The sequence below is a fragment of the Saccostrea echinata genome, unplaced genomic scaffold, assembly GCF_033153115.1.
Source record: "Saccostrea echinata isolate AGI-Se365-2 ecotype Australia unplaced genomic scaffold, CSIRO_AGI_Sech_v1 ptg000054l, whole genome shotgun sequence".
Taxonomy (NCBI): Eukaryota; Metazoa; Mollusca; class Bivalvia; order Ostreida; family Ostreidae; genus Saccostrea; species Saccostrea echinata.
Window position 1 is genome coordinate 57729115 of NW_026889803.1, and position 19080 is coordinate 57748194.

General features: G+C 34.0%; 1 protein-coding gene across 7 annotated transcripts; it reads left to right on the forward strand.

Moving 5' to 3' along the window:
- The first annotated feature begins 80 nt into the window (after window positions 1–80).
- Window positions 81–18557, forward strand: LOC133206061 (serine/threonine-protein kinase PRP4 homolog). 7 transcript variants are annotated; one of them, XM_061341988.1, is made up of 17 exons: window positions 81–128; window positions 4117–5070; window positions 5241–5444; window positions 5577–5714; window positions 6290–6377; window positions 8085–8592; window positions 8684–8772; window positions 8951–9044; window positions 9230–9377; window positions 9756–9893; window positions 10118–10271; window positions 10898–11012; window positions 11304–11542; window positions 14372–14967; window positions 16446–17241; window positions 17660–17701; window positions 18304–18557. In XM_061341988.1, the coding sequence occupies exons 1-14, from the start codon at window positions 97–99 to the stop codon at window positions 14573–14575; spliced, it is 3105 nt and encodes a 1034-aa protein (XP_061197972.1). In that variant the 5' UTR covers window positions 81–96; the 3' UTR covers window positions 14576–14967; window positions 16446–17241; window positions 17660–17701; window positions 18304–18557. The 7 variants fall into 7 exon arrangements, with proteins under 7 accessions (XP_061197972.1, XP_061197973.1, XP_061197968.1 ...); XM_061341989.1 differs by having other exon boundaries at window positions 18403–18557; XM_061341984.1 differs by having other exon boundaries at window positions 16446–17701.
- The last annotated feature ends 523 nt before the right edge of the window (window positions 18558–19080 follow it).

The following is a 19080-nucleotide window of genomic DNA, read 5'->3' on the forward strand; positions in this document are numbered from 1 at the left end:
ACAGTATTCTAATTTAGAACTACTATCAAATTAGCACAAATCTCTCTTTTGATGTAATTAGCATTATCTACCACGACTTGCAAACGAAAAAATAAAATGGCGACTGACTATCACAATGGGAAGTTAAGGTATTGACTTTGTACTTTATATATTAAGGACAATCTATTTACACGACTATTTCTGTTGATTTTTAAACTTTGTGAAATTTCATGGTTCAGGTGTGGTGTAATATTCCAATGAATTTATATAGCTTATAATTTTGCAAACAGAAAGCTAAAATTTAGTACATTTCGTTCTTCAGCACTTTTTATTTCACTTCCAGCAGCTTATTTCCGGCTTATAAAGTATTGATAGTAACGTATGTTACACGACCAAATTGTGGGCCAATCCCTCTTACAATGAATTAAAAAAATAAATAAAAAGACCCACTTCAATTTATCAGCTGTTCATATACTACATGTATAGCTTTCATCAGATATATCTATTATGTTTTTATGTGAACCTTTGTAATTAATAAGTTGACTGAAAAATTCTGTTGTCCCAGTTGTGGATGTTATATGCTTGTTTTTAATGGGTTGGTCAGTTGGACACAATGCTTTAAAAGCAAGGTCATTTTATTTTATCCATTCCATCTATTTCCCCAATAATGGAAGGAAATGATACAGGGCTGTCTCATTACTTTTGGGTACAGGAGCCATGACCATTATATTTGGAAAATAAACGTTTTGGGAGAAATTGGGAAAATCAACTTACGTAAGAATTCATCAATTTTGGTTGGGTAGACTACTTTGGTCTTTAGATTCGCAAGATCTGCATGCTCATTGCACTGTGTCGTAAGAATTATGTCACTTGTCTGATTTGACTGATAAGGGTTAGTTTTGCACCCACCTAAGAGACTGAGGTTAGTCCTGGCACAAGTATTAGACTGATTAGGGTTAGTCTTGCATGCATCCGAAAGATTGGGGTTACGTAGTCCTTGCACACTATCTGACTGATTAGGGTTTGTCTCGTACTTGCCTGGGAGATCTGGGTTATCCTTAACTACTATCTGAGAGATTGAGCTTAGTATACTATTATTAGAGATACAGTCTGACTCTTTGAAATAAATAAATGAATTCAGCTGAATGAACCATTCAATTATAGACACTAAAGCATGTAGAGATTTATGTATTTTTGCAAGATCTATTTGTTTTACCAACATCACATTTGTATGCTTATATTGACTTAGAAACTGACTTAGTTTGAAAGAAACAGCACTAAGAATGCATCATACACACTTTGTTAGGGCTGCCATGATTAACCAAATTATCGGTTAACCGCGAATCAAAATCTTTTGGTTTGATTTGGTAAGCTTTTCCCGGATTTCGATTCGATTCAGGTTTGATTTTTTCAAACTAACATCTGCTGTTGTTAGGTGCATTCTGATTGGTTAATCAGAAGAAATGATGGCAAATCATTTAATGTAAACAAAAACACGAAAGTGCCCTCGAAGAAGTCAGGGACAACTAGATAGAATGTTCTATCGTTAAAATGGTAAATGTCATACCGACCCAGTTATCCCGAGAGACAGTTAGATTATTCTAACTAGGGTACTACTTCCATTTTCTACAGAAAGATGGCACAGAAGATTAGTGCATTTAGGCCACACTTATCAGCCACACAATTCTGAATTTAGAGGACCTGACACTGTGCTGCGAAATTTTGTATTTCTTTTTAATATTGACAACGTTTTGAATGTGAAATTAATTATTGACTGTATTGTTACTACAGCAATGTGTTTCGGCAGTTTGATATCGTATTGGTGAATCAAAAATCAGGGATCCAAACAGTAATTTCTATATAAAATAGCTTTTGTAAGCAAAGCACCAATACTTTTATGTTTAGCATATGCAATCATGGAAGTTTTGTTTGAAAGATTTGTATGCATGTTTTCTCTTTTAAAACTAATAACCAGTATTTTAATAATTTGAATTTCAGACATTTGATTCTTGGTTCATACTTTGTAATTAGAACATTAGGTATTTCCTTTCTTTTTTTTTTTTTTTTTTGGCTTTACATTCCATATTATCTTAATCAATGTAATGAAAGTGTGTTCAGGTGTTTCATTATTTATTTTGAATTATCAAACATTACAAAATTTATACAAAAATAAAAAAGGTTCTATTTCTTATAATCGAATCGAAATTATTTGAAAATTGAGGTTTTTGTTTGAACCAAATCGATTCGAAAATTTTCTGATTCGTGGCAGCCCTACACTTCGTTGACAATTATTTTTGTCAATTTTTCATGGAATAAACAACTATTTACTGAATGTTCTCAGAAAACGAGTTTAAAACTTTTTTAAAAAAATGAAGTTTTAAACTAAATTTTTTAATATATAATCATGATAATATTTCAATTTTGGGAACAAAAAGGCCCCAAACCTCATTTTTAGCTCTACTGGTCAGAGACCAGAAGAGCTTATGCGATAGCAGTGTGTCCATCCTTCATCTGTCTGTCTGTCTGTCTGTCCCATCTGTAAACAATTTTTCAAAATGCTGCTCCTTCGACAGTTTTGGTCAAATTTCAGTAAGACTTGGTACACAAGTACAGGCTGGAAACAGGTGGTACTTTTACAAAATTGGGAGGTACCTTGTGATAGCAATTTTAAATAGGTTATAAAATTTTTCTGCATCAGATATTTTTGCTGCTACAATCACGATTTCAGCCAGGTAAAATTCAGGCACCGTCATTTTGATTTTGAAAGGCCTGCAAGTACACTTTAATAGGATATGTAATTCAGTGTATCAGTTTTAATTTCATCAAACAGTGTTGCCATGGTTGTTAAAAAAAATAAAAATTTCTGTGAAATTCTTTCAAAACCATACTCCTCCTACAGTTTTGGTCCAATTTTAGTAAGACTTGGTACACAAGTATACAATACTAAGACACATAATTATATGAATCAATTTGAAAATTTGAAAGTTTATGCAATAAATATATTTCTACTTTAATTATTAATTTAAATGCAAGAAAATTATGAAAAATTGAAAATTTGAGTATTTGAACAAACATGCACAATCAAGACAATCTGATATTTTGCTTCAATCTTATATTTGACTTTTAATGTTGACTTGTTATGATGACATTGTTAATGGTTAAGAAGAAACAACTAATCTGAGCTATAAAGAAGAAGGTATGATTTTAGCTTTATTGTGCCCTGAAAATTTAATGTTTTCAAAAAGTTTTGAAACTGGCTTAAATATTAGTTGAGTATATGACTGTGATAAATCAGGAAAGAAAAGGCCAAGAAGAAGTACCATTTTGGAAATATGACATCTTTAATTTGATGCATTTTTCTATTTTAAACAGAAAAAGCCTCAAAATGACTCATTTCAAGGGTTATTTTATTATATGATATGGCAAAACATTCCGGATTAGATGATTTCTGATAACTGTTACATGTATTTTAAATCAAGCAAAGAAGTAGGTACAGTTTTAGCTTTATTATGCGTTTAAAAAATAATGTTTTCCAAAAAGTGTTGAAATTGGCTTCAATAAGAGTTGATTAAATGACCGTGATAAATCATGAAAGAATATGGCATGAAGGAGGACCGTTCTGGAAATATGGCATCATTAATTTGTTACATTTCTTAGTTTTAAACAGAAAAAACCCTCAAAATGACTGTATTAAGGGATTATTTTCCTTAAGAAAATAGTGTCCACAGCCGTCGCCCACTTAAATTTTCGGATATGTTGCGTAAAATTCTTTGAAAAATCACATATTTCCAAATCTTTGTGGGCGATGCCTGTGGACAATATTATCTGAAGGAAAATTCCATTGAAAATTGATGTCTTCTGCAACTTTTAAAGAAAATAAGGGAAATTGCACAAGTTTATGACGTCACAATTAGCACTTAGAAGGTCATGTGAGAAAAATGATTTGTATGCTCTTTCAGCGTGGAATTCCAATGATTCAGGAAGCATGGGTTTTAATTTTTTACATCACTTTCATTTTTAAGAAAAACATAGGGCAAGATTTGTATTGAAATCGTACCTTGTTCTTTATAAATTGAATGTCCTCCTTCAAAAGACATAATATCATTTTTGATAGCCATATCTATTGATCCATTGTAGTGAGGATGAGACCTCTGAGAGTGATGCTAATGTTCCAGAAGTGGAGGAGGATATCGAAATAGAAGAAGAGGTAGAATCAGACTTTCAAATTACAAAGGAGAAGAAAAAACATAAACACAAACACAAAAGCAAAAACAAACATAAACATTCCAAGAGTGAAAAGAGAGATGAAAAGAAAAAGCATAAGCACAAAAAGAAGAAGAGCAAATCAAGTCGAAGTGAAAAAGAAGGACGTACATCTAAAAAAATGAAAATTGATGACTCTGTTGATTTAGAGAAGCTAGAAGCTGCAAGAGAAGCTTTAAAAGAGGTTCTACAGTCAGAAAGCAATGGGAACATAATCAATTCAAATCCTATGGATTTGATAGCACAGGGATATGCAGGGTCTGATTCAGAGGAAGAAGGAGAGGTTGATTATGAAGAAACACAAAAAGAGAAAAAGAAAAAACAAGAATGGAATATTTTACAAAATATCATCAAGGAAAAAAAGAGAGCTGAAGAAGAAGCAGAAAAAAGAGAGAAGCAAAAGGTCCAAGAAGAGAGCGGGGACTCGGACTGTGAGATTGTGTCTGTGACAGAGGCAACTCGTAAAATGCCCCCTTTAAGACCTCATAGCAGTCTGTCTAAAGAAAACAGAAAGTCAGAGAAGAGTAGGAGGGATTCTGATCGTAGAGAAAAAGACAGAAGAAGAACATCTGAGTCTGAAGATGCAGTCAGAAGGGATGAACGAAGAAGGAAAGAACGGAGCAGTGAAAGACAACGAAGGTCTAGAGAAAGGGAGATGAGAGATAATCGTTCTAGAGAGAGAGAGTATACAGAGCACAGAGCTAGGGACAGGGAACACATTTCCAGAGAGAGGGAGCAAAGATCAAGAGATAGAAGAGCCTCCCTCAGTAGGGAGAGAAGCAGGGATATTGGCAGAGAGAGAAGAAGTCGATCTCCAGTTCAGAGAAGGTAAATTTACTTTATTTGTTAAAACTTTCTTATATTTTTATATTTTTTTTCTGTTATCTGTCATTTGATTTCTTATTTTGACTGTATGCCAACATGATGATGTCAATAAACTGAATATTTATAGATATGTAAAAAAAATTATGGCATTTTCACATCTTATACAATTTCAGCTCTGAGAGGTCCAGAGATGCAGACAGAGTAAAAGAGGGAATGAGTTCTAGAGAGAAGTTTAGGGAAGAACGGCGTATTGAGGAAGAGAGGAGAAGACGAGAGGATGAGGAAAGAGGAAGACGAGATGATGATGACAGAAGATTAAGAGATGACAGAAGGGATAGAGACAGAAGATCTCCAAGACGTAGGTCAACTGAAAGAGGGTAGGTTTTATTTTAGAAACACAGTTTCTGATAATCAATGCCTTATTGCAATCAAGTTTCAGGATTTTTTTTTGATAAAGTACAAATTAATTCTTTTCTCTTTTGTACTGGCTAATAGAAACTTTTTTATAGGCGACATGACAGAAGTAGATCAAGGGACAGAAGAAGAAGCAGGAGAAGTAGATCCAGAGAACGCAGAAGGAGGGAGGAGGATAAATTCAAAGGCAGCTTGTCTGAGGGTATGGCTCTACACCAGGACTCAGATGAGGAGTAAGTCTTTTTTTAAAAAAATTGTTCAGATCATGGGTACCAGGACACTAGGATGAGGCCACAAAAGGGGTGGAATATTTGTATAAATATATATGTGTAAAATCTTTAAATTGTCTTTAATTTTAGAATAAAAGGGCTACAGTTAGTAATATTAATATACCAGCATATCCAGTATGTGAAAATTCTAGTTTGGCCCCCTAGATTGTGTAGGGTGAGATCATAGTGGCAGGTCAAAGTTGTTTATGGCAGTAGGTGTGAAAAAAATTTAAAAATCTTTTTCTGTAAAATAACAGAGTAACAGGAAGTTGTATTGATATACTATATAGTATCTCTACCTTTTTCCCTCAAGAACATCAGGGCCGTAGTCTAGAATCCCAAATGAAGTGAAGATGCAGGTTTGGGCAGTTCATTGCCCTCAGAGTAAATGTAAGGTTAAAATTGGGGATCAAAGTTTTACCTTGTAATAAACAGGAAAAATATTCTGAAGGCCAACAGAGCCAACGTAGCTCAAGTGAGAATGGTGACCTGTGGACCTCTTGTTACTAGTTCCTTTTATTTATGATTTCTCTTTTCAGGGTTAATATTGACATACCAGATGATGATGATGATGATGAAGATACTTTGATAGAAAAGAGAAGAAAGCAAAGAGAAGCCCTTTTACAGGTCTGTTCTTTTAAACTACCGTATTTGGCCGAATATAATACGCATTGGTGTAAAATACGCACCCCCCTTTTTGAGCCTGAAACTGGGAAAAAAACGCAGTTCGGTTGTATTATACGCAGCAAAAAATTTTACCAAGCGGTGTTCTGAACTTTTGAAAATCGCGGTAATTTGCTATGAAAATCGGCGCGGAGATAAAGTGCCGAAAATTTACAGAACACGATATTTTATTCAAATGCGTTTTTATTTCTTAATCTTGACTTTCCATATCGTGGCAATCTGGAGAAATTATTTATTTTTAACAAAGCACGAGATAATGTCGCATTAAAGTATTAACAGAGTTTATTATTAATTTTTTTTAACATACGGTGATATTGAAATTATACGTCGCCGTATACTATTCTTTGTAGAAATAATTTTATTTCAACAAAGCACGCGATATTGTTGCGAGTTTAACATTTGTATTATTTATTTTTAGTTTAAGGTAATCATGTTGAAAATTACATAAATTTAACAGGGCAAGCGAGATTGCAACATCAAAGTATTCATAGACTACGATTTTCCTCTTCTGAACTTGAAATTAATTAATTAAATAAATAGCTGATGTTATAAAAATAAAATCAAAATTGAACAAGCGTGTAAAGTTATCAACACACCTCCAAAGCTGTGAAAAATGATGTACGAAGGTGGGATATATGTCTTCATACATCGAGGTAATCTTCGTGGATATCTTATTTTCTACAGAGCAGGGGTAAATGATAACACTTAAGTTTCAACCTACTTCATATTTCCTTTTTTAACTCTCAATCATTTTAACACGAGGCCGATATAAGATAAAGTAAAATTACATTTAACAAGCGTGTAAACTGTTTAATGTGTCGTAATCACATACAAAAGATCATAAACCAACCCCCGATTTTTAGCAAAGAAAATAATCAAAGCCATTAATAAGGGCAGTAAATAATCAGTGCTCTAACTGTAAAAACAATGCTTTGGAGTTGGTAAACAATTTAATTGCCTGGAGGGGTGTTGAGGGGTAATTATCAAGTGACAAGCGCACGTATTCACAGCATTGGGTTCCATTCATTGGGACGTATAGAGGGGTGTTTACGTTGAAATGAATTTTCACCGAGTTATTTAAAACCTAAAATAAATGTTATTTTATTGTATTTCATTAAAAAATGACTTATTACTTTTTTTGACCGGTGTCTGACAGATTAGGTACATGTGTACTATGATTACGGAAGCACGTGGCAAAGGAATGTATGAACATCTATAAATAACATCGTTAATGGCGGCCTACACAGAGACGATGAACATGCAGCTCAAATTAATTTTAACTTGCTTTTAAATTTAATTTAACTATCAAAAGGTTATAAATATAACATTTTTAACAAGCCTACATTCCAACAATAACTTTCCGAAGTTTTAAATACGGCGATAAACAGCAAGAAATTGCATAAGTCTCTAGGTAATACTACGGTATGTGCGTATGATAGCCATGTTTCACATGAAAGAAAAACCTATCAAAATCCCATTGGGGTGTAAAATACGCACCCCTTTCTCACAGAAAATTATTTTGGGGAAAAAGTGCGTATTATATTCAGCCAAATACGGTACCTTAAATTGACTGAGACACTGTCTGACTTTCACATAAAGTATACCATTTTTTTGCATAATGTCAAGCAAATTTTAACCTTCCTTTTTTAGCGTTTGAAGAATGAAGGAGAAGACAGCATGACATCTGCACCTTCACCTAAGCCACCTTCACCTGAACCATTACCTTCTGGCCCCCAGTCACCCTCCCCATCTCCATCCAGGTCAAGGTCATTCTCCAGGTCAAAGTCAAGGTCACGATCAGAGTCACGCTCCAGATCAAGGTATCGCTCTTCTTCCAGAAGTTCCAGTTCTGACAGCAGTTCAAGCTCCAGTTCAGATTCTGAGGAAGAGGCCTATAAATATAAGAAAGGGTCCAGAAGTCAAGACTCTCGCAGAAATAGGAGAAAGATGAGGAGTCCAGATTCTTTCCAGGGAAGTCAAAAATCCAGGAGTCCTTATTCTTACAGAGGTAGAAAGGGATCAAGTAGTCCTGAATCAGAAAGATCCAAAAGGAAATCTGCAAGTCCTGACAAAAACAGTGAAAGGAAATATGACAAAGTAAAACCAGAGGAGAAATCTGCTAAGGCAGATCAAGGAAGCAAAGACACCAAACTAGAGAGTAAGTCTACATTTGCAGATGTTGCTAAAACTATCATCAAAGTTTCCACAAAGTTAACCTGAAGTAAATATCTTTATTTTTTCTTTTTCAGTGGAGCCACCTTTAAAAGATGGTGAAAAGAAAAAGTCGAAGACTGACATGTTTGCAGATACTCAAGACATGTTCAGTGATGCTTACGCTGTAAGTATATGTGAAACATTACACATCAGTATCAACTTAATGCCATCTAAGAATGATGAAGCCTCAGTGGATTGGGTGTTATTGAATATGGATAAGATATTTTGACATGTTAATATTGTTGATGATGTCAAAGAGTTCTTTTGAAGTTAAAATGCTAATTTTTGTTTATCATTTCTAGTTGGGAAGTCCAAGTACAGTGGCGAAATTCACTGGTCCTGTGGTTGAGAATCCCACTTTGATTGACAACTGGGATGATGCAGAGGGTTACTACAGTAAGTCATAAATCATAATGTACTTAAAGTTTGTTTAAAGGAAAGACAAAATAATAAATGCAACAGTTATATTCACATATCATACAGAAAGCATGAAAACCTTCATATGATCAAATGCTGACATGTTTAAGTCTTCACTTCATATGATCAAATGTTGACCAGTTTAATTAAATACTTGATTGTAGGGGTGAGAATTGGTGAGATGTTGGACAAAAGGTACTCAGTTTATGGGTACACTGGACAAGGTGTGTTCAGCAATGTGGTCCGTGCCAGGGACGAAGCTCGAGGAAACATGGAGACTGCCATCAAAATCATCAGGAACAATGAAATCATGTAAGTTTTAAAAACTCCAGTATGAATTGAATCCCATATATATTGTAAACCAACATCTCTTCGTTTCTCACCAATTTTCATGATGGGAAAATTGTAGTAAAGATTAATACTATATACATGTATAAGTATTAAATTGGCAACAGAGGACAATGATTTTTTTTACAAATAAAGTTTGGGTGGGGGGGGGGGGGGGATGAAGTGGCTGGAAATGTTATAATCACATAATTTTAATTAAGAATGAAATAGCTTTGAGTGAAAAATAACAGATTCCTGTGAAGCTGAATTGATATTTAAGATTATTCATTAGAATTGCAAGTTCTTTTAATATTTTCTAACTCGAAATGATTTTAAGTTGCTTATATCTCATTGTGTTAAAAGGCACAAAACTGGTTTGAAGGAACTGGAATTCCTTAGAAAGCTCAATGATGCTGACCCTGATGATAAATTTCACTGCCTCCGCCTATATCGACATTTCTTCCATAAAAATCATCTTTGTTTGGTGTTTGAATCGCTTAGGTAAGATATAGTTAATTTTTAAGTTAATGCACTGTGCTGTTATCATAATGTTTCGAGAATATGGTGCAGTTACTGCATTGTAATTTTTAACTCCTTATGGTAATTGAAATGACATCTTTGCCTAATTTCATCAGGTATAAATATGAACAAGTATGTTAAATGTTAAAATTTTTGTTTTTTTTTTTTAATAGCAGAAAGTTTATAGATGCACAATTTTTTTTTAGCATGAATTTGAGGGAAGTATTGAAGAAGTATGGGAAGGACATAGGTCTCCATGTCAAGGCCGTCAGATCGTACTGTCAACAGCTGTTTCTGGCCCTGAAACATCTGAAGAGGAACAGTATCCTTCATGCTGATATCAAGCCTGATAATATTCTGGTCTGTATCAGTCATTATTCATGTCTGTGTATGTTGATATCTATGGACATATTCTATTGTGCTATAAATTAAAGATCATATGTTATTCTATTGTGCTATAAATTAAAGATCTTATGTTATTCTATTGTGCTATAAATTAAAGATCTTAACTAAATTAAAAATCTTTTATACATAGGCATGCTTTATTTTAAATGTACTCTTCATAGAAAAAATTAAGTTTCGTCGGTATTTCTTAAAATACTTGTTTTAAAATTCATAATTGCACCCGTATTATATGTTAAGAGTTCAATTCTTTTTTTCCCTTTTTTTTTTTGCAACTGGTATAGGGCATATTCATGTTTTGTGCATTTATTTAATTAAAGAGCAATGTGTCAAGTAATAAAAAAAAATGTTAACAAAATCCAATTCAAACGTAAAGATATTAGGAAGCTGGTTATATGTGTATGATTCCATGATTGTGATTCCAATGTTTTGGATTTCTTACTGTAATGTAGTCATTGATTTTTGCAAATCTTCAAAGTTCCTTGAAGGCTTAAAGAAATATATAACATTAAATGTATTGAATGATTAGTAATGTGTTTTGGTAATATTTAGAACCTGTTATTTTAATGCATTTTCACCTGCAGGTAAATGAGAGTAAATTACAGCTTAAGTTGTGTGACTTTGGCTCAGCATCCCATGTGTCAGAAAACGACATCACACCTTACCTCGTCAGTCGATTCTACAGAGCTCCCGAAATCAGTAAGTTTATATATATATTACATAATATATAAATTCCTATCTAGAAATACATGTACATTTATGTGATCAAACATCATATTCAGATTTTCATTCCAGTGTTTAACTTTGTGTTACATACATAACATGAACCTAGCACTGTGCAAATAAATGCTCTGTGACTTTAAAAATTCCACATTTTTTAATGCTGTCCATCTCATTTTTGAAAGAAAACATAGTTGAAAGATTCTACATGGACATCAATTATTTTCTCTATTCTTTTAAATTGTATGTACTATTTTTTTTGGTTTACAGTTATTGGTATGGGGTATGACCATAGTGTGGACTTATGGTCTGTGGGAACAACTATATTTGAGCTGTACACTGGCAAGATCTTGTTTCCAGGACAGTCTAACAATGAAATGCTCAAGTTTATGATGGACCTGAAGGGCAAGTTCCCCAATAAAATCATCAGAAAGGGTATGTTTAGGGATCAACATTTTGACAGCAACTACAACTTCCTGTACCACGAGGTGGATAAGGTCACACACAGGGTAAGTTATCTTCTCACAAAGATTTTCTCATCTTTCTTCTTTAAGTAATAGCTGTCCACATTGACAGGAGAATGTGACTGTCCACATTGACAGGAGAATGTGACTTAATATTGATTTGGAAGAAAATGGTAATGGCATTTGCTATCTTGAAAAGTTGGGGAGATGTATAAGGTGATAGGGGTGTTGTCCTTATGTCCTTCTGTCCTTAACACCATCCGTTATCTGCAATTCCTCTTACACCATTGCAACTTAACGAGGCTGAGTCTAATTATTTCTACCCTAGAGATTTTGGTAAATTTTCTTGAATTAATTTTTACTATTATATTTATTGTTTTAATATTAAAAAATCGAATGTTTACCGTCCCGATTTCTTAGGGAGCCATCTCAAAAGTTGTCAAATTTTACTATAGGACCCTATGGGAATTTGTTGGAAAAGTGCCAGATTATCACATTTTTTTCCCCATATTTTTTGTATTTCTGCCCTAGAGATTTCTTTTTCAGCCAAGTACATGGAAGTTATTGTAAAAAAAAATCATCAAATTGTGAAATTTCAAGAAAGTTGACTATCTAGGTTGGTCTAGGAATTATTACAAAGTTTATTTTTTCAATGCCCAATACTCTAAAATTGCCATATTGCGGTATAAATATATTTCGGTACAGATGAATTATCGGCGCAGATGAATTATTTTAGTAAAAAATAGCAGTGTTTAGATTGCTAGTATGTTACTTTTGATGTTCTGTCAACAGTTTTTAGTATAATATCCATGGATGTCTTGAACATACAAGCGAGTCATGTGTCATTCTTCAGCATCATGCATTGCTTACAAAATCGGAAAACAGTGACGTTATTAGAGCCATTTCAGTGTTTTTTTTCTAATTATTGTCGTAAAAGCACATTTTCAAACCCATAGGGGTTACAGATAATGTTAATTTTGTATTAAAATCACAATATTTGGGAAAGGTGTAATGTCGCACATATGACTGCATGAAATTAAAAAGCTGCGCAAAGTCATGTGCACTCGAATTAGACTCGGCCTTGTTAATGAAACTTTCACCAAATCTTTATTACATGGTGGCATTGTGCATCTCCTAATTTATATTTTATCAACACATATTTGGGGTTTCTCTTTATTAGCAAAACATAAATAATGCCATTCTTTTTAGCTCACCTGAGCAGAAGGCTCAAGTGAGCTTTTCTGATCGAAATTTGTCCGTTGTCTGTTCTTGTAGTAGTCGTTGGCGTTGTCGTAAACTTTTCACAATTTCATCTTCTCCAGAACTACTGGGCCAATTTCAACCAAACTTGGCACAGAGCATCCCTAGGTGAAGGGGATTCAAGTTTGTTCAAATGAAGGGCTATGCCCTCTTCCAAGGGAGATAATTAAAAATTAGTGGAAGATTAATAGCATCTTTTTAAAATCTTCTTCTCAAGAACCACAGGGCCAGGAAAGATGAAACTTATGTGGAAACATCCTCAGGTAGTGTAGATTCAAGTTTAAATCATGACCCCCAGGGGTATGGTGGGGCCACAATGGATGATCAAAGTTTTACATAGGAATATATAGGAAAAATCTTTAAAAATCTTTGTCTCAAGAACAACAAAGCAATGATTGGTTATATTTATGTGAAAGTATCCGCAGGTGGTGAAGATTTAAGTTTGTTCAAATCATGACCCCCGGGGGTAGGGCGGGGCCACAATGGACGATCAAAGTTTAACATAGGAGTATATAGGAAAAATTTTCAAAAATCTTCTTCTCAAGAACAGCAAAGCAATGATTGGTCATATTTATATGGAAGCATCCTCAGGTGGTGTAGATTCAAGTTTGTTCAAATCATGCCCCTCGGGGTAGGGTAGGGCCACTATGGACGATCAAAATTTAACATAGGAGTATATAGGAAAAATCTTCTCAAGAACAGCAAAGCAATGATTGGTCATATTTATATGGAAGCATCTGCAGGTGATGTAGATTCAAATTTGTTCAAATCATGACCCTTGGGGGTAGGATGGGGCCACAATAGTCAATCAAAGTTTAACATACATGTAGGAATATATAGGGAAAATCTTTAAAAATCTTCTTCTCAAGAACAGCAAAGCAATGATTGGTCATATTTATGTGAAAGCATCCTCAGGTGGTGAAGATTCAAGTTTGTTCAAATCATGACCCTCGGGGGTAGGGTGGGGCCACAATGGACGATCAAAGTTTAACATAGGAGTATATAGGAAAAAGTATCTTCAGATAGTGTAGATTCAAGTTTGTTCAGATCATGACCCCCAGTGGTAGGGTGGGACCACAATGAAAGGTCAAACTTGTAGGGAAGAAAGTCACAGTTAGTCAAAAAAATATGTAAGCATCCTTAGTTAGTGTACATTGAATTTTGTTCAAATCGTACCCCCTTCTCCCTTTTAGGGGTAGATCGGGACCACTTATGCATTTTAGCTTTTCAATACTAAACTGATTTTTGCTTTTTTTCCTAGCCACAGTGCTCAGGTGAGCGATGAGGCCCCTGGGCCTCTTGTTATAATATTGGGGCTACCCATTGCTTATCTGCAACTCGTCCTATATTTCTGGATAAAATGTAGTGCCATTGTGCACTTCCTAGTTATGTTTCAGTCGGACAGATATTTGGGGTTTTCCCATAGCAAAAACATACTTGTATGGGAGCGGGGGGTATCATTTTGTAAGGTCAGTGATCACACTACCTTAAGATTGAAATAAGTTGCATTAAAAAGGATGCATATACAAGTCTGTAACAAAATCAGTTTTTGTGGACTATGGTGACATCTGGTATGGCAAGGACAGGTAAGATCAGAGAACATTTGTTTTGTAGGAGAAGGTGTCGGTCCTCAGTACCATCAGTGCCAGTAAGGATCTCCTCGCAGAGCTGATCGGATATCAGCGCCTCCCCGAGGATCAGATGAAGAAAGTCAAACAGCTGAAGGACCTGTTGGAGTCAACCCTCATGTTAGACCCGAGTAAACGGATCTCCATCAACCAGGCTCTGACACACCCTTTTATACAGGAGAGACTGTGATAATTTACTGTATGTCAGGGCGGGGGGATAGGTTGTAGTGGTACTGAAAAGTTGTGTGCACATTGAGAAGGAGAATACACAATGATGCTGTGTTACTGTAAGCTGAAGAAAGAAAGAGTGGAGAACCTTGAGAAAAAAGAAACTTATTTTGTAGTGCTTGAAATTTACAGATTCCATTGTTAATTATATGCGTGATCATTTTGACAGTATCAGAATATTTTTATGGTGAAGTCATGAAAAGGAACACGACTGAAACTATCTTATTCTTGTAAATACTGATTGACTTGAAAATGTTAGAATGTATATGATATGTTTTACATTTCAGTATGAGCCACTAGGCTAGAGGCTCTATTGCTCTGTGGCAGGGAACACTAGCTTGGTATATTTTAAAGGTAACCAAAGTGAAAGTGAAAGTACAATATTTTTGTTTATACATGCTATACAACATTGATTTTAAGGTTTCAAGTTTGAAATAGGTAAGAGACGTTCCAATTTTAATTCACATCTTGAAAAGAAAATTAATATTTTCTGCTTGTAAAAAATCTTATTATTTTTAAGGAAAAAATCATGATAATAAAAGAAAAAAATAGGAGTTAAGATTATTATGTTCCCCAAACGAAGTTGGGGAACATATTGTTTTTACTCTGTTTCTTATTATTATTATTATTTTTCTTCTTCTTCTTCTTCTTCCTGGGTACTTTTTTGTCCGCGAGTGATCTCGTCAACTACTCATCCGATTGAGGTGAAACCTTTTTAGGGTTAATAGGCATGTTATGTAAATTTGCGGAATCAAGGTCATTTTGCGCGCACGTGCATGCACGTGCGTGCGCGTGCAATGCGTAAAATGACCAATATACTTGATATAGCTGTAACTTTTATATTTTTTGATGAAATGCTTTGATACTCAGAATATAAGGATATATTAAAAGTGTAAACAAGATGACATGGTCAACATGCACATGCATGCACGTGTGCGCACGCGAAAAGCGTAAAATAACAAATATACTTGATATACTCGTAACTTTTATACTTTTTGATGAAATGCTTTGATACTCAAAATATTTATATATATTAAAAGTGTAGACAAAATGACATGGTCATCATGCACATGCATGCATATGCATGCACGTGCACGCGCGTGCAATGTGTTAAATGACCAATATACTTAATGTAGCCGTAATTTTTATATTTTTTTATTAAAAATATACAGATATATTAAAAGTGTAGACAAGATGATGTGGACATCATGCTCATGAATGCACATGCGCGCGCGTGCAATGTGTTAAATGACCAATATACTTAACATAGCCATAACTTATATATATTTTTTATGAAAAGCTTTCATACTAAGAATAAACAGAGATATTATAAGTGTAGACAAAATGGCATGGTCATTATGAACATGCATGCAGGTGCGCATGCGTGCAATGCTAAGATGACCAATATACTTGATATAGCCGGAACTTATATATTTTTTGATGAAATGTTTTGATACTGAGAATATAAAGATGCATTAATAGTATAGATGAGATGACATGGTCATCCTGCACATGCATGTACATGCGCGCGTGAAATGCAAAAAACGACCAATATACTTCATTGCCTTATTTAATGAAGCTTACAGGAAATAACACACCAAAAGGTTGTTGGGGAGCGTTTGGGGAACATCTGTAACGGTCCCCGTTACAATTATAACTAGTTACCCTTAATATATGTCTTCAGATCTTTAATCCCATGAAATGTTTTTCTAAAAGATAACTTTTGGTTTAAAATAGTGGAATTTAAATAAATATAACATACATTGTACAATGTACAATGTTTGTCTGTGATGCAAGTTTTATGAAAGTTTTGGGACATTTTTTTGTTCCAGACAGAATGGTAAAATACACTACAGATAAAGTTTGCTCCTGATAGCTTCATCTCTAAATTTCAAAGATAAGTGCAAATCAAGATGTAGATATTTTCCCGCTGAATTGCAATAAGTATAACCTGAAAAAAAAAGATTTTTGACCATAAGACTTCACAGCATTTTCCTCCCAATTTCCATGCTCATCATAAGATAATGAAATTAGCCAATTAATAGTAAGAATTATGTATTCTATTTGACAGATTAGAGATATATTTTATTAAGTTCATTTTGTAACATATTATTTACCTTATATACATGTAATTATCATGTAATGTGTTTGTTATGTAAACCTTTGTAGTTTGAAATGAAATAAATTTCTGATGTCACTGTTTCTCTTCATGTAGGCCTTAACAAGACAGTTAGGAAAGGCTGCTGAGTTTCTCACAGGGGTTTTGTGGTAATAAATGTTTCTTGACTTTTTGCATTTAATATTTAATTCCTACATGTATAAGCTCCCTGAACATTGACTTTTGCCCTTTTTACCTATGACGGACTCGCATGACACACGACATGAATTATTCATATGCAAGAAAATATGTATTAACTGAGAAAGTTTTTTTTTTTCTAGCATTAAAATCTTGACATTTTCTAAACAAATTGCTTTTTTCTTTGCATCCTGTATTGGAGAGAGTTTGAGACACATCTCAATGAGTCAGACCAGTCAGTTGAAAGCTGGGAACAAGTTGAACCATTTATTCACAAGTTGAACCACCTGTGGAGGAAAATTCAACTGCTCACGTAACATACAAAAAATCATGTATGACAACCAAAAATAGTTGTTCAAATAATTTTAGAAATAAAAAATGTACTTGACTGTGAAGAATTCAGGTTTTTTAAAGCAATCTCTTTACAACAAAGAATCCAGCAATATGTACCTATATGATGGAAATGGAAGTAACTAGATGCTCATGGAAGAATTAAAAGGAACATAAGCATCAAAAGTTGCTAGTACATGTAACAAATATTATTGCAGTGGGAAAATGAATTGGATTTTATTGAAAGTACAGATAGTAAATTTTGGGAAAATGGTCCTTTAAATTAAAGTTTGAACAAGTTAGCAAAGAAAAGGTATGACCAGTGGGTTAGAAATTCCTTGGAATGCTGAAGTAAGTATTTAATTGTGATGAGGGTTATACTTTTGTGCATTGTAATGAAATATTGTTTTTATTTTGTAGATAGGCAATTCCAGCTGTTAGAAGAGGAGTTAGCATTTCAAGGTTATAATAAGATTGAGTAACACAGTGTGATATATAACTTTGTCGTATTCAAGGGGGAAATTGGAAACCATGAAAAGAAATCTTAGTATTTTTATATATTACACTGAAGAACATCATAGAAGGAGCAGAGAAGCCCATAGTATTGGTTTCAGGATCAGTATAATGAAGCAGATAAAATTTGAATATTAAAGTAATTTATCTAGTATGTTGGAATTTTAGTAAGACATTCTCTTTTCTGTTTGCTATGATAAGTGTTGATGTACATTGTAAAGTATTGAGAGGACCAAACAAGGAAGAGTGGCAGGTACCAAACTCATCTTTTATGGGGAGGGAGAGGGGGCACCTCTAGATGTCATTTTAATAATTCCAGGCTGTGTGTTATTGTGTTTTTGCTTTCTTTGTGTAAGAAAATCTAGTGTACCATTGATGCTGATAAAGTAATACATATAGTGTTTTCAAATTGATATTCCAAAAAGGTGGCGGTGTCCCACTGAGCGAGTTTTAATAATTTCATTTCAGATGCCAGACCAAGGTGTAGCATTATATTCATTTTGAAGTAAACATTGATATACACGTATATTGAACCATTTTGATATTTCCAGGTAAGCCTACTATCCACATATTCTTATGACTCTTGGAAAAAGGAAGAGTTGTCAGCCATTCCTATAGTGATGGATATCTATCTCATTTGTGTTGCGTAGTGATCCATGTGCATATTGCAGAAAAAGAACTAAAAATATGGAGTTGGAGAACTCTAAAAACAAATTAGATATACATTTGCTGTTGAGCTCTGTGTGGTAATGTTATATGTATGTATGTATTTTCATAAATTACAAATACAATGTGTTAATTTGAACTGGTGTTGAGTTTGATTTTCCATATATGGTTGAATTTTGAATTGGAATGTCAGAAATAGAAAAGGTTTTCCATAGAGCTTACTGATTCCGTGAGATCACCTGTTGTATGCTACTCTACATGATTTTAGCTAGCATTTGATAAGGAAGTATGTGATATTCTTTTCTAGAGGGAATCGATTTGAAATGACTGATCAGTCAGGCAAAGTCAAATTATTGGTTTCCTCCTCAAATTATTGGTTTTCTCAATCAACGAAAATGTTTTGATTGCAAGGCATGCTAATGAACAGCATTGAAAGTAATTTTGAAAGAAAGTCGTCTCCTAAATGTAAAGTACACCAAGGTACTTCCCCATTTGATCAATCTAATGAGATGTTTGAGCCGCTGACTTATCTCGTTTGTGTAGCAAGATACATTGTAGCAGATCTATTTGACATACCTTATAAATGATGAAAAAAGTATCATCTAAAACTAGATACACTAGAAGTATGTCCATAGGACATGAATGCTTCACCCAGGGTTCAT

Excerpts from the sequence above, each read along its gene's own strand:
- LOC133206061 (XM_061341982.1), top strand. The coding sequence starts at position 97 with ATGGCGACTGACTATCACAATGGGAAGTTAAG. Across the intron at positions 6,378-8,084 it reads AAAGAGAAGCCCTTTTACAG|CGTTTGAAGAATGAAGGAGA; the intron begins GTCTGTTCTTTT and ends TTCCTTTTTTAG. Across the intron at positions 11,013-11,303 it reads CTACAGAGCTCCCGAAATCA|TTATTGGTATGGGGTATGAC; the intron begins GTAAGTTTATAT and ends TTTGGTTTACAG.